We start from the raw sequence: 15,816 nt of genomic DNA, 5'->3' as shown, positions 1-15,816 counted from the left end.
TTTGCATCACAACTCAAACCAAAAGTAATTAATATTCTCAAAATAAATCAAGACATAACAAATATATCAAATATTCTAAAATCACATAGAAATATACTTAAAGACATGAAAATCCCCTTAGTGGCTCAAGTACATGTTCAAACTAATAAAGTTCAAAGTAGGAGTAACGAAGTTGTGGATGAGACTTAGGCCTTGGATGTTGGAATAATCAAATCAAGTCTCATATGCACCCCTACTACTTTCATACAAAACAAACATACTATGCCTTGAGCTTTCCAAAGTTTAATGGTGTTAGCAAATCCAATTTCATAATATATGACCATTATGCAATTAAGCATGCTATAATGTTAGCATCAATTCAATATAACTCATATAATCGAAACATTATCTTAAAGTATCAATTAACATATCATCACTAGCACAAACCCATAGATCAACATATTTCAAAGTTTAGTTAGGCAATGCCTCAATTCATGGTATAACATATTTTCAAATGCCAAATCTTCATATTTTTCAAGTTGATATCATCATAGCAAACATTAGTTTACATCAAGAAATTTGCCTTTATTGACCAATTATAAAACAAAGAATAAATACATAGATCAACCCTCTAACTTTCCAAATAATCATGCACAAGTGCCAAATGGGTAAATGTACTCTAGTGCATGTAAAACATGATTTTCTCTTAAGTGTAATACCTCTAAAATCACCATGCTATATTTGTAAAGTGTCATACTAGAAATATACAGAGTGATTTTCTGAGTAAATGAAATGTGATAACTATGCACTAGTGACCCAAGTTACTAGTTAAGTGATTACCAACCTAGTCGATTTAGGAATTATTAATGCAATTAAAATCAAAACATAGAAAGCTAAGCTAGATTATCTACCAAGTAAGCTAACCTAAACTTCCGCCTTCTTATTTTAGACTAATGCAATTAGTGGGGCAATAATCGATTAGTCAACTAGTTACTAGCCAAGCTAACACGTCTTGATCGTATCAATTGTCATCCCTAATCAATCTCCTCTTGACCTCATTCAAACCTAGGAACTACAATTCAGGATCTCTTCTCAGTCTTAGCTAGTTTATAGCTCTCTTCTAGGTTTTACTGTTCAACACAATCATATTAACATTCTACTTAATAAACTCTTATCTCAGCCTCATCTATCTACATATCTAACTACAATAATCATTTGTAGTTTATTAAGCGTTTTAACCGAATCAAACAATCAACCAATCAATCTTTAACATTCACATTAACTATACTTAACAACCAACATTCTAATTAACCATTAGAGAAATTTAGCACATGGTAATCAAAACACAAACAACCATTCTAAATATTCAATTAGTAGAAATGAATTAAAGCAAGAGTAGTTGTAAGATTGTTTTACTTTAGAAACATAAAGTTTTTTTATGCCTTAAAAGGTTTAATTATGAGATTAATCACCTTTAAAGATTAGAAAGCTAGTTTAAGGTTTCATTTGTTAATTCTCTATTTCATTTTATTTTTCAAAAAAGAAAAAAAGAAGGGCCAAAACAAAATAGGTGTCTATGCCTTTGCACCTTCCTTATTACACAAGCAACACACTAAAAGGGGCAGTTATAGACACCTAATTTTGTCCAGAGTATGTGATTTCGAATTTATTGGGATTTGAATCTATTAAAATAGAGGTTATATGATACTTTTGAGTAAAATCAATTTTGATTTTGATTTTGATTTTAAATTTGATTTAGTATTAATCTAGTTTGCTACTTAAATTAAAATATGATTTTTTAAATTGGGACTAAATTGAACTTCTTTCATAAAATTTAAGGATTTCGATTAAAATTTTGGTTGAAATAACGACAAGCTGAATTGAAATTTATTTGTTTTTGGTTTTTCATGGTGGATTATTTTGAAAATAATAAAAACATTTTTTATAAATAAATTTGATTTTGTATTTAAATAATTTTTAATTATTAATAACGAGGTTCGATGGAAGAGCTCGTTTTAAGTCCAATTAAATTCCAACCCAAGTCCATATTTGAAACTAGTTTTAAGCCCCATTCCAAGAAACGGTCCATTTTAAAGTCCATTTTACTTTTGGGCCTAAAGGCCCATATTATTATGATATTTCAGTTTATGGTTTTGAACCATAAAGTGGTTGTCGTGAATCAAAGTGGTAGTAAATACCACTTATTATTGTATTTTTTATTTTTACTTTTGAAAATATCAAAACTGCTAAAAATGAATCTCGGAAATCAAAAGAAGGAAAATGAAAAAAAAGTTTCTTCCTGATCAAGAACACAAGCATGCAAATCTAACATTTCTGAGGCACAAATAAATAAATTTTAAAAACCTTAATTGCCTAATTAAATAAGGGTGCTTTTTTTTCTTTTTGTCTTTTTTTTTTATCTCATCATTATAGAAATCCCGTATAGTGAACCCAAGAAAACATCAACCACTATCAACATCACAACAAAAAAATTTTAAAAAATAAATTAGAAAAGAATACCAATAGGCACACACAAACACAGAGAGCACAAGCAGTAGCAGTTTCAGAATACCAAATGTATAATTTTTTAATTCGTTTTTTTCTTTTCCCCCTTTTTTTTTTGTGTGGATGCATTGTTGATAATTGAGGTTTGGTTTCGAGAAGTTTTTGGGGCTTTGAGATGAGAAAGAGAGAAGGCTCTAATGAACATGACCTCACCGGGGTTTAAACCTAAAGTCATGAGAGACCCATCAATTTCCTTAAGCCCAGAAGATAAAATAAAATTTCTTTTATCCTTTTTTAAGGTTTTAAACATAGATTTGAGAAAAGGAAAGGGAAAAGTAACGACTTTTTTTTTTTTGAAAAGAAGAACAAGAAAGAAGAGTTTTTTTTTTATTTGAAAAAGAGAAAATTTTGAAATTTTCAACCATTGTGTGCAGTGCGCCGCTGAAGAATTTTGAGTTGAAATATTTAATTGTTCTACGGTGTGTTAGAACAAGTAGTGGAATACAACTATATCTACTATTTACACTTATGCTAGAATAAGTGTATGTTCCAATCAAAATCTTTTAAGGTTGACATTATTAACATTAAAGGAACATGTTTTAAAGACCAAACTAGTTGAGACATGAATATTGCTTGAAGCCCATGTTTGATTAGTTTGAGGTTTCTTGTGCTAAAACTCTACCTATACTGCTTGTCTCTTTTCATGTTCAAACTACAGTTAGAAGTATCTATTTTGGAACAGTTGAAGTCTTTTATGTTGTCATGTTTGACTTTTAATTAAATATCATTAAGGCCTCAACTGTGGAAATATTTTGTGGTTAACATTTTAGGATAATCATCATCATTTGCTTGTATGACTTGGAGAAGAGGTAGAGCAGTTTTATGTGCTTGGAAAAGCTATACTTAATTCTTATCTCTTGAGAGCTTTGAAGCTGATGGAAATTGTTCTATAAATAGCTTTATTTGAATATCTTTTAAGATAATTATCAGTGTTTAAAGTTATATTAAACTCTTATCTCTTGGTTGCTAATCAACTTTGGAGAAGAGCTATAAATAGTTAGCTAGTCAACTTTCTCATTAACCGTTTTGGGGTGTGTATAGACACTCATTGTTTAGGAATTTTTGTGAATGTGAGGTATTTGAAGAGACTTATTTGTAATAATTTGGTTTTGACTTTGAGACTTCTCAACTTCCATTTTAACATAAGATAGAGAGAAACTATTTTTAAACATTAAGTCAGAATGAAGTGCAAACTAAAGGCTTTTTCATATGGGGTTCTCCAATGACGAGACAGATAAATGAGAAAAAGAGAAGGTAGAGGAAAATAAAGGGAAAAGAGAAAAGAGAAAAGGGAGGGTGTTTTTCAAAAAAAAAAAGAAAAAGTTTTAGGGGGTTAAATAGTGAGGGAAATGGGAAAATTTCTATCTAGTCCCTCCAGTTTTTTTTATTCAAATTTTCTAATGTTTCTGCTTTTTGAGATAACATGATTGGTTCCTTTAAGTTTTAATTTCATTTGAATTTTGAAAACTTTTCAATCAAGTCCCTTTTCTTTCACGTTGTTTTTAAAATTTGAAATTAAAATATCTTCTTAATTTAAGTTAATTTATTTTAGAATTAAAATTTTCTAAAGTGTTCATTTAGATTGATATATTTTGTAACTTAATTAATTTTGATTATAATTTTAGGTGGTTTTTATAACTTTCTTCTTACTATTAGTGTTTGATTTTGCTTGTGAAAAGTTTTGATGTATTTATCGAGTTATCTTTATTGTAAAGTTAAACTTGACTCAAACTCGAAAATTAAATTATTTATTTGAGGTAACACAAAATTTAAAAAAATTTTCAAGTCGAATTGAGTTTTGTTCAACCTTAATATAAATACAAGGTATTAATAACATTTTATACATGACAGTTACTACCAAAACGGTAATTAAAACCATAATTTACAAAATAGGACCTACTAGTAAAATAAATATTGTGAAAATGCTGATGCGTGGATTAAAGAACTAGGACACTCACTCTACCAAAATGGCTCATGTACCATGCTTTATTTTATATGTCTACATAAAAGATATCACAACTCCTAACCTTTATAGAACTTAGACTACCCCATTAATTAGATATTAGCAATTATAATAAGGATCAATCAGTGGCAAGCATTCCAATGGGTTCATGGCCTATAAATTTGTTGTTCGTCTTTAGCTACTCATTCAAAAATATTTTTGAGACAATGGAAACAGTTTCCATGAAGAAGAGATTTGTGATAACCAATGTAGTCTCCATTTTATGTATGCTTATTGCAGTTCACGCTCAAGGAGACTTCCCTCCTGATTATTCTTCTTCGCAATCTGAATTTCCTCAGAATTCTCAGGACATGAAATACCCCAGGGAGACCCAAAAGTCATCTCTTGAAGAACAATCACATTCTCCCAATACCTCTCTCTCTTCAGAATCTATATTTCCTCAAGACCCCAATGAGCCTTTTGAAGACCCTTTTGAATCGGAATTTCCTAATGAAACAGATTCAAATGTCAAAATCCAGTCACCTCCTCCATCTCCCGCACCTTTGTCCTCAGCTACACCACCCTCACCTACAAAACCTCCATATCCTCCTAAACATCCATGGATTTTAGATAACACTTGTAAAACAAGGTGTTCTACGCTTTGCATAAGACACAAAGTTCCTCTTCTTAATAACCTATGCAAGGAAATCTGTGGGAAAAGATGCATACTCTATTACTGGCAGCTTGTCTACAACTGTACCATTCATTGTGCATATTCCATGCCCAAAATTTGCAAATCCGGTAAAAAGACTCTTTTAAGTGAACTTGTCTTTTAAATCTTTCATGGTATCAATATCGATTTCTGATAAAAACATTTCTTGGTATCCTTGTTCTTTCAGATAAAAAGAAAGAAGCAGGATATGTGAGTTACTGCTATCACAAATGCATCAAGAAATTCTAGGCTATGAATATCATTTCATATTGCAGGGAGGGATTTGAGATCCATGGAACTGAAGCTATATTTGGTTTATCTCAAATGAAAGTACAATAGAACTGTCATTAGGAAGTTGATACTTTTTGATTGACGAAATAAAACTGGAGAGGAATTGTAATTTCAATATTCCACCTACTCCTTGCAATGCAAAGAACGAGCTATAATTGTCATTTCAGTATTTCACCTACTCGCTGCAATATTAACATCTTTTGATGCTCTAATATCATGCAAAGAATTAGTTCCATTTGTCATTTCAGTAATTCACATAACATATTTCCATGATAGAATCATGCCAAGTATGAGTTAGATTTGTCATTTCAGTATTCCAACTACCCTTGTAAACCTTACTATTACATGAGCCAAATATCAATCTTTATAATTGATTTCAATTTATAGTTAAAATTATAAATAATTTTAGACATAAAATTAGAAGAGTTAAATCAACTAAAAATTAGTATTTTCATTATCTATTTATTTTAACCACATTTGATAATCCCGGTAAACTATAAAAATAATCACATTTAGTTTTCTTTTCCATTTTGACTGAAAAAATTATTCTCATCCTAGTTGGACATTCAAGTTGGCATTTAAATCCCATTTGGACTGCCACGTAGGATTGCTATTAGAGAGGTAATGGAGGTTAAAGGTAGAATGACTACTTCGTAACAGAATAATAACATAAGTGACTAAAACGTAATGTTTCAAACATAAGTGACTAAAATATAATCTGAAGCAAACAAAAAAGACTATTTTTATAGTTTACCCTAAAAAGAAAATGATTGAATTTTTATTTATGTCAAAATAAAATAATTATAATAACATTTCTATAATTAATTTAACTTGTCTGATATGGTGAATATAATCCAACATTTACTTTATTCCGGTCATTACAACCAGAGAATGTGACCCTATAAGTTCTTATATCGTTGGCATTATAACCAAGTTATCATAGAAATTAATGAAATTTTTAATAGAATGACAAGTTGACTCTTTGATTTAATGTGTATGGACTAATTTACCCATTTTAAATAGAGAAGACAAAATGCAACCTTAATCCTAATACATAGGCTACATATGACTTTTACTTATATATCAACACTTGTGAATAGTTTAAATTTCTCCAAATTTCTCAGATCTGATTAGCTCCAAACTGCGAGTGGAAGGAAAAAAAAGTAATTTGCACTCTCTTCTCTTCACTATCTCTACAAAGGACAGTTTAATATGACTCTTCGTTTGGCTTCATAGGTACTTATTTACCAGCCAGATTTTCAGAATTGCATAATGGGCCTGAATACTTGCTTTTTTGCTGCTCCCTTGTGTGTGTATTCACCATTAAAGACCTAACTTATGTTTTAAGGCAACTGTTCCTTATTTATGTTGCTTTTGTGGATTTTGTTATTCACTGTAAACTTATCCTCCAGTCAAAAGTAAAAATGATGTCTTAACCAAATCTTAAACCATCTGCACCAGCTACTATAAATTGTTAACATTAATGGAAGACAATTAATAATGGTTGCCATTAACATTAATGGGAGACAATCAATAATGACAACCACCAACTTTGGAAAAGTGGCAAGGGATAATTTTTTTTTGGTCCTTGAGATAATGGGTTATTTATTGTTTGGTCCTTGAACCTCAACTATAAATAGGCCTTCTCATTTCTCATTTCAATTCATCCCAACCAATCTTTCTCTTTTAGTTTTCTCTCTTCTCTCATTTGAGAATTCTTAAGGAATTCTATTTGTTTGTAATATCTTGAAGATAGTAAAGTTATCATCTGGTGTTAGTGCCCGAGGACGTAGGTATAATTTACCGAACCTCGTTAAAACTCTTGTGTTCTTTCTTGTCCTATTTTTCTTTCAATATTTGAGGGTATAATAGTAGTATTTAATTGTGCTATTAAATTACTATAGAAGGGATATTCTGTCTAAGGAAAGACTTGGTATTTAAGAGATCCATGTGATCCACCTCTCTTCCCTGGGAATTGAACTTTGTGTGATTTTTAGTACAATAATTTACACGCTTCCGACCCTATTGGAACAACAAGTGGTATCAGAGCCGAAGGTTAATCGTAGTATGCTCTGTGATTGCAGTTTAAACTGATCTTCCACATCAGAAAAGATTTCCTTAGGTATATTGAAAGATTATGGAGAAAACGGTGGGTGTAGGAGCTTCAACATCGTCCATGTGGACAAGATCGACAATTGCAAATGCAAGATTGGCCGTGGAGATCTTTGATGGCACGGGCCATTTTGGTATGTGGCAAAGTGAGGTTCTAGATGCCCTTTTTCAGCAGGGTCTAGACATTGCCATTGATGAAGAGAAACCAGATGATGTACAGGAGAAAGATTGGAAGGCGATTAATCGGTTGGCATGTGGCACAATTCGATCATGCCTTTCTCGAGAGCAGAGGTATGCTTTTTTAAAGGAGACTTCTGCAATTAAGTTGTGGGTGGCACTTGAAGAAAAGTTTTTGAAGAAAAACAGTCAAAATAAGCTCCACTTGAAGAAAAGACTGTTTCGCTTCACATACGTCCCAAGTACCACAATGAATGATCACATCACCAAATTAATCAGTTAGTCACTGATTTGCTGAATATGGATGAGACATTCAAAGATGAAGATTTGGCTTTGATGCTGTTGGGGTCACTTCCTGAGGAGTTTGAGTTCCTAGAAACTACTCTACTTCATGGCAGGAGTGATATATCTCTGAGCGAAGTCTGTGCGGCCTTATACAGTTATGAACAGAGAAAGAAGGACAAACAGAAAAACTCAATCAGAGATACAGAAGCTTTAGTAGTCCGAGGTCGTTCATACACTCGGAAGAAAACTCAAAAGGGGAGATCAAAGTCAAAGTCCAGACTCGGGAAAGATGAATGTGCTTTTTGTCATGAGAAAGGCCACTAGAAGAAAAATTGTCCAAAGCTGAAGAATAAGGGAAAAGCTGCTGTAGATGCTTGTGTTGCTAAGCATGATACTAGTGACTCTGAACTATCACTGGTTGCATCATCATCGTCGTTCTATTCAGATGAGTGGATATTGGATTCGGGTTGTACCTATCATATGTCCCCTAACCGGGAGTGGTTCTCTGATTTAGTAGAACTAAATGGAGGAGTTGTTTATATGGGCAATGACAATGCCTGTAAAACTGTTGGGATAGGTTCAATCCAATTAAAGAATAAAGATGGATCAACCAGAGTTCTGACTGATGTTCGGTACGTGCCCAGTTTGAAGAAAAATCTCATCTCATTGGGAGCCTTGGAATCCAATGGTTCAGTTGTTACTATGAGAGATGGGGTTTTGAAAGTGACATCTGGCGCACTTGTGATATTGAAGGGCATCAGGAAAAATAACTTGTATTACTACCAAGGTAGTACAGTTATTGGAGCAGTCGCTGCAGCTTCCGGCAACAAAGAATTGGACTCAATATAGTTGTGGCATATGAAGTTGGGACATGCCAGCGAAAAATCCTTGCAAATTCTGGCAAAGCAAGGATTGTTGAAAGGTGCAAAGGCTTGCAAATTAAAATTTTGCGAGCATTGTGTTCTGGGAAAGCAAAAGAGAGTGAAATTCGGTACTGCTATCCATAATACAAAAGGTATTTTGGAATATGTTCACTCACATATGTGGGGGCCTTCCAAGACACCTTCATTGGGAGGAAAACACTACTTTGTTACTTTTGTTGATAACTTTTCCAGAAGAGTTTGGGTGTATACCATGAGAACTAAGGATGAAGTGCTTAGAGTTTTTCTTAAATGGAAAACTATGATCGAAAACCAGACTGGCAAGAAAATCAAGCGGCTTAGGACGGACAATGGAGGGGAATATAAAAGTGATCCGTTCTTCGATGTGTGCCAAGAGTATGGTATTGTTCGACACTTCACAGTTAGGGATACACCACAGCAGAATGGATTGGCAGAGCGTATGAATCGAACATTGCTGGAGAAAGTTCGATGTATGTTGTCCAATGCTGGGTTGGGCAAGCAATTTTGGGCTAAGGCTGTGACATACGCTGGCCATCTTGTTAATCGTTTGCCATCATCTGCATTAGAAAGAAAAACTCCTATGGAGGTATGGTCTGGAAAACCGGCTACAGATTATGATTCCTTACATGTGTTTGGAACCACTGCATATTACCATGTGAAGGAGTCAAAGTTAGATCCGAGGGCAAAGAAAGCTCTCTTTATGGGAATCACTTCTGGAGTGAAGGGATTTCGTCTTTGGTGCTTAAGCACAAAGAAAATGATCTGTAGCAGAGATGTTACCTTTGATGAATCTGTCACATTGAAAAAGGTAGCAGATAAAGATATTCAGATGAGCAATACTCCACAGCAGGTGGAGTGTACTCCAAAACAGGTGGAGTGTAACAGCCCAATTTTCAGTAGTGTCAGAACAGTGATTTGAGATCACTAAATTCGATGAAAAAGTTAGAAATATTTTTGAATTAGTGAATTTTGTGATTTAAAAGAAATTATTAGGTAAATTGGGTCGAAAACGAGGTATCGAGACCTCGATATTATAAACTGAGCCGTAAATATTTTTATAAATATTTACGGAGTGTCAATAGGATAATATTAAAGTTTCGTTAAGAAATTTTAATGTTTCGATAGTTAATTATGAAAAAGGATTAAATTGCAATAGGGATAAAAGTTTAATTATAGATTAAAGAAAAGTTAAAAGGACCAAATAGGCAATTATGCCTTTTTCTAAAGTTGAGGCGGCATAATGAAAGAAATATCTGAGATATTCTAGTTAATATATATATTATATATATGTAAGTAATGATTATTATTAATATTTTATATTATATTATATATATAACAAAAGAAAGAATAGAAATGAAAAAGAAAAAAACAGAGAGCAAAACGAAACAGAGAAGGGAGAAAGAAGAAAAAGAAAGAGCGACGGTTCAGGGGTTTCAAAACTTCTAAATTCAATTGGTAAGTCAATTTAGTCCCCTTTTCTTATGGTTTTGATATTTTTGGAATCCTAGAGCAAAATACTACTTGATTTAAGTGGAAATTTTGGAAGTTAGTAGATTATTAGATGTTGTTCATGTTGAATTAATTGATGAATTAGAGGTTAAAATGATTGAATTTTAAGTTAAAAGTTAGTAAAAGGTTGATTTGTAAAATAAAACATAAGTTTTGAATTGATAGGGATTAAATTGAAAGAATCCCGAAATTAGGGATTTATGGGGAAATTGAAGAATTAAACTGAGTTTATAGTAAGAATTAAGAGATAATATAGAGTTAGAATGGAAAAATAAAATTAGTATTGATAAGGGATTAAATTAGAATTTGGGTAAAGTTTAGGTATACGGGAAATATTTTAATGAAATTGAGTATTAATGATTTTTAATTGTTTAATTACGTAGCTAATGTCGTGTACGAGTCATTGTCCGAGAAAGGAAAGGAGAAGGTGGACAAGGATTGACTCGGGAGAAATTTCGGTTAGTATTACCATAATTCGAATTTAATTATTAATTCTTAAAATTAAATTAATATACACGATAAGCAAATTGAGGTGAGTTTCATAATTGAATTGAATAATATATATATATATACGTATTGATATTGAATTTATTGACAGTAATTATTAAATTTTGAATAATATGTTAGTAAATAAAAATAAGGAGAATATCAATATTTAATTGAATGAATTAAAATATGAATTGAATAAAGGAGATATTAAATTGAGATATGTGAATATGTGAATTGTATATTGATTTGAAAGTGGGAAGTGAATCTGAGTTGAATTGCGATTAAATCGAAAGTGAATTTGAAATAGAAAAATGTATTGAAACAAATGGTGATTAAATGGGAATGATTTGAATTGAAAGTATGAGAAAGTGATTGAATTGAAATGTGATTTGGAAACCCTATTAACTAGTCGGGCTGAGTCGGATATAGTTGGCATGCCATAGGATTGGAAGAGTTCAGGGATACTTCGACCTTGAGTCGATGAGACACTGGGTGTCATACTATTACTTCGGATAGATTCGATGAGGTACTGGGTACCATCTTACTTCGGCTTGGCCGATGAGACACTGGGTGTCAACTATTGCTTCGAACTATCCGATGAGGCACTGGGTGCCATTCTGGTGTGTTTGGTTGGATCCGTGTATCCGCCAAGGTCCGAGTCTTGTTAATAGGGGTAAATAATTGAAATGAGAAAATTGAATAAATGTGATTGATTGAGCTATGGGAAGAAACGAAAAAGTGAAATTGTGAATTGATGTGTGAATTGGAAATCGAAATAAGAGATTTAAAGATATGAGCCCAAAGTTCATGATGTGCTAAAGAGTAAATTTTGTTATATGATATTAGTGAGTACAAATTGCAATAGAATTGATACTAAATATAGTGATAAATTGAATGAATTTCATATGAACTGAAATGAATTATTGGAATGAGATGTGAAAAATCCAATAAAATTTAGATAGTGAAATAAGGTATGAATACCATTAAATATAAGACTGAAATATTGCTTATTGTTATTAATGATCGAGTTGATTTAAAGTATGAGACAATTAGTGAATAATTGTAGACATAAATTAAATGTATATAATTTATCAATTAATGTTATTAATTTGAATTATGGTAATACCACTGAGTATACCCATACTCAGCGTACGGTTGTTTCCGTGCGCAGGATTGTAGAAAACCAGTGTTCGATCCAGCATCCAAAGTAATCCCGACCTCAGAGACATTTTAGTGATGTACCTTTCTGTTGATAATGTGGCATGTACCTAAGTAATGTACATACCTAGGTAATGTATATACCTAAGTGATGTATAGGGATTAGTCATTTTGAATGTTGTATCTATGATATCGCTAAAGAAAGATGTGTGAGTATGTGATAATGTTTGGCTTTTAAAATGGTTAAGTATGAAAATCAAGAAAGGGTAAATTTTGCAAAGAAACAGAATTCAGACAGCAACAGCGACGTAACTTTGAAAAATCACCTAAGATAGTATAAAATGAATTAGAGGGTGAAAGATATATGAATTTGAATGAGACAGGGTCAGATCTGTTTCTGGAGTCCTCTGTTCCGAGTTTAGAAAATCACTAAAACTGGTACAAAAATAGTTATGAGTTGTAGTTTATATGTATTGAATCCTTATTGAGTCTATTTTCTGTAGAAACAAGTGGTAATATCATGTGAAAATACTATAATGAGAAAAATTATTTTTAGTGGCAAGAGGTCAGGACAGTCGATTGAAGAAACAGGGGAGACTTTAACTAATAAACTGTACTAATTGGCCAAATCAAAAATTCTGAAAATTTTATGGTAGAAAGATATATGAGTCTAGTTTCAGGGAAAATTTACGGAATTAAAATTCGAGTCCCGTAGCTCGAGTTATAATCAATTTAGTAACTGCTACGTGATTGGGTAGATTACTGTAAACAGTGAAATAAATTTTCAAACCAAATTTTTATGCTACGAATTGGTAAAATAAGCTCAGTAACGCCTCGTGCTCGACTCCGGCAACGGTCTCAGGTAAGGGGTGTTACAATTTTGTTGGTATCAGAGCTTTGCAGGTTTAGTCGATTCTCGGACTAAATCGAGCTCAGAATTGAGTTTAGAGGTACATGCCATAATTGTGTCGAATTGAGTCGGGATTTGGATGCTGATATATTTGCTTATGTTTTAGAGTTGAAAATGTCGAATGAATATGATGATGAATATTACGTTATATGTTTCATTGTAAAATAAATTATAGTGCTCTACAAACTGTTGAATTGATAACTAAATTATAAAATATACAAAAGTAATATATGAAATAGATGATAAGGATTATTAAAGAATTATGGATGAATAGTAAGTTTTGAAATATATTACATGTGCTAAAGATAGAGAAGGTATAAATGCACGAATTATTGGTACAAGAATTAAATTGTAAAGCATGTAAAAGTATTGTGCGAAAAGTGTAAAAGTGATATGCATACATGAATGAAATAATTTGCCCAAGTAGACGAGGTTAGAACTATTAGGATATTAAGGGAGTTTAGCGTGCTCTCTGATTATTAGCACATTGGTGCTCTCTGATTATTAGCACATCGGTGCTCTCTGATATTTAGCACGTCAGTGCTCTCTGAATATTAGCACGCTCTCTGATCACTAGCACGTTAGTGCTCTCCGTTTAGCGCATTTGTGCTCTCTGTTTAATAGTGCATAATAATGCACCTCTGTATCAGTCCCGTATATCCTAAGTGTTCTATTTCGTCTACTGGGTCTCTGTTAAAAAAAATTATTACAAGATAAAAGATTATCTTTGATTCAATGATGAATGATTATAAAGGAAAATAAGTTACAAAGCTGTGAATAAATAAGCATGTATTTGTAATAAAATAATTTAAAGTTGTGAATAAGTAAATGTTATTTAGTTCTGTATGGAGATTTAAAATAGTAATCCTTATAGATAAGGATGAAAATATACATTTATACACTTAAAAGAGTAACCTTGATAAATGAGAAATGTTTTACTAATAGACAAAAATGTCTCCAATTGATCTAGTTCCGACAGTGATGAAAGTGATATTTGAGTATTTGATAGAGAAAAGGGGAGTTGCCTATATGAGTAAAGATTTATAAGGTACGAAATGAATGTTTGTAATGAATATATTGACGATAAAAGTCATGTTATGTGTATATATATATATAAGTATATATATAAGAGTCAAATTTTGAGGCTTTACGACCTTCACCCCCTCACCTGAACAATGGAATTTACAAGAATTGTATTCATTAAGTTTACAAGTGTGAAATTGAAGAGTTCAATAATTGAAGGAATAATAATGCAGTCAGAATTGTGGATGGGATAGCAAGTAAAGAGAGTTCTAGAAAGGATATTAGATTTTTTTTAAATGATTATTGGGATTTGCAATGTCGCTATTAAGGAATAAGCTATTCACGAGTAACCGACTTACTCAGGTATAAAATTTAAAGAGCAGGTTAATCGGAATTTCTTCTGAATTGATTTCTTTAATGATTGGTATAATGTGAGATTATTGATGACTTTAATAATCAGTGGGATTGTGTTGAAAATTGTAAACATATCTGAATGCAGTTGTTATAGTCGAGTATTTTACAATGATCTCTTCTGGGTATTCTATATGGGTATTCTATATGCTCTTTTATCCTCAGAGGTATATGCAATTATTTATTTTCAGATATGATTCTTATCATATAGCAAGGTTGGCTAATCGTATTGTTAGACGAAATTATTATTAGTCTGGTTGATTCATGATCGGGATTCCTCTATCTTTCTTTGGTTTTCTAATCTATTATGTTCGATAGAAGATTTGATGATAAGACTCATATGAAACGATTTTCTATTTCTACTGGTTGAAGCTCCGAATTATATATATATGGAATTTATATTGTCTTTATCACAACTATTTCTAGTGCGTACAAGTGATATTCTTCTTGTGGATTTTCTCTGGGATATTCTTTTGGACTTTCTCTGGGATATTCTTTTGGATTTTCTCTGGGATATTCTTTTGGATTTTCTCTCGAAAATTCAGTATAGTTTCACATCTTGGATTTTATTATCTCGGTTTTCTTATTATTCTTATGGTCTAATCTTATCTATTAACCATGGTTTATCCGTACAAGATATTCATTGGCCGGAGGTAATTATATTTATTACTGTTATAAATCTTGGTTTGATCATGGGAACTCGGTGATATGGATCTCAGATTTTAGAAGTTGTATTACTGCACTGGTTGTTATTGGGACTACTTCGGTTTTCTTCATCTATTTTGGAGTGCACTATTGATGTTGAGGTATTGTTCTATCTATATAGTTGGAACGTCGGTCCTATTATAGCTCTATAGTTTTTAATCTATTTGATGGTTGTGGCTTCGGTATAGTTCAAAGCTTCGATGTTAATGATTGAAATAGTTTTATTATATATATAATTCCTTTCTAGTTTTCGTGAAAGGGTTGACATCGGCAAAAGTGTAGATGGAGGAAGATTGAGCTCAAACTTGTATTTTGGTTTCCACTTCTCAGGTAATTCTGAAATTATGTCAACAAGTCAATAATGGAATGTCAAAATTCGTTTGAGTTAAATGCTATTTGTGGAAATTTTCGATTGGTGTTCCGAGAGGATTATGATATATGGTATATCTGGATTGTTTTGACAACAAGAAGAATGGATTATTCTGAAATGTTATTATCTGATAGATAAAATCGACTCAGTTGTTTTAATCAGAGTGGGTTATTCATTGAAAAGTTAATTGAGTTATAATCAGTGATGGAATCAGTACATCTTGGGTCTCCACAATGGGTTTAAATTATCTGTTTTCTTATCGCTGGATGGGTTTCC

At 32.0% G+C, this 15,816-nt stretch overlaps 1 protein-coding gene and 1 long non-coding RNA gene across 2 annotated transcripts; both read left to right on the top strand.

Moving 5' to 3' along the window:
- The first annotated feature begins 4,658 nt into the window (after nt 1-4,658).
- LOC107911460 (uncharacterized) lies at nt 4,659-5,655 on the top strand. The gene is made up of 2 exons (XM_016839278.2): nt 4,659-5,287; nt 5,386-5,655. Exons 1-2 carry the CDS (start codon nt 4,714-4,716, stop codon nt 5,445-5,447), a joined length of 636 nt encoding a protein of 211 aa, XP_016694767.2. The 5' UTR covers nt 4,659-4,713; the 3' UTR covers nt 5,448-5,655.
- Nucleotides 5,656-10,340: 4,685 nt separating this feature from the next.
- On the top strand, nt 10,341-12,449 carry LOC107944419 (uncharacterized). The gene is made up of 3 exons (XR_001696212.2): nt 10,341-10,420; nt 10,858-10,932; nt 12,135-12,449. It is a non-coding gene; the product is annotated as an uncharacterized lncRNA (long non-coding RNA).
- Nucleotides 12,450-15,816: the final 3,367 nt, after the last annotated feature.

Source organism: Gossypium hirsutum, chromosome A07 (genome assembly GCF_007990345.1).
Source record: "Gossypium hirsutum isolate 1008001.06 chromosome A07, Gossypium_hirsutum_v2.1, whole genome shotgun sequence".
In the NCBI taxonomy this organism is placed as follows: Eukaryota; Viridiplantae; Streptophyta; class Magnoliopsida; order Malvales; family Malvaceae; genus Gossypium; species Gossypium hirsutum.
Note: the sequence above shows the minus strand (reverse complement) of the source record. Positions and strands in the feature narration are given on the sequence as shown.

Bases quoted from the DNA above. Each gene is read 5' to 3' on its own strand.
- LOC107911460 (XM_016839278.2), top strand. From the start codon at position 4,714: ATGGAAACAGTTTCCATGAAGAAGAGATTTGTGATAACCAATGTAGTC. The intron at 5,288-5,385 runs GTAAAAAGACTC...TTGTTCTTTCAG, and splicing joins GCCCAAAATTTGCAAATCCG to ATAAAAAGAAAGAAGCAGGA.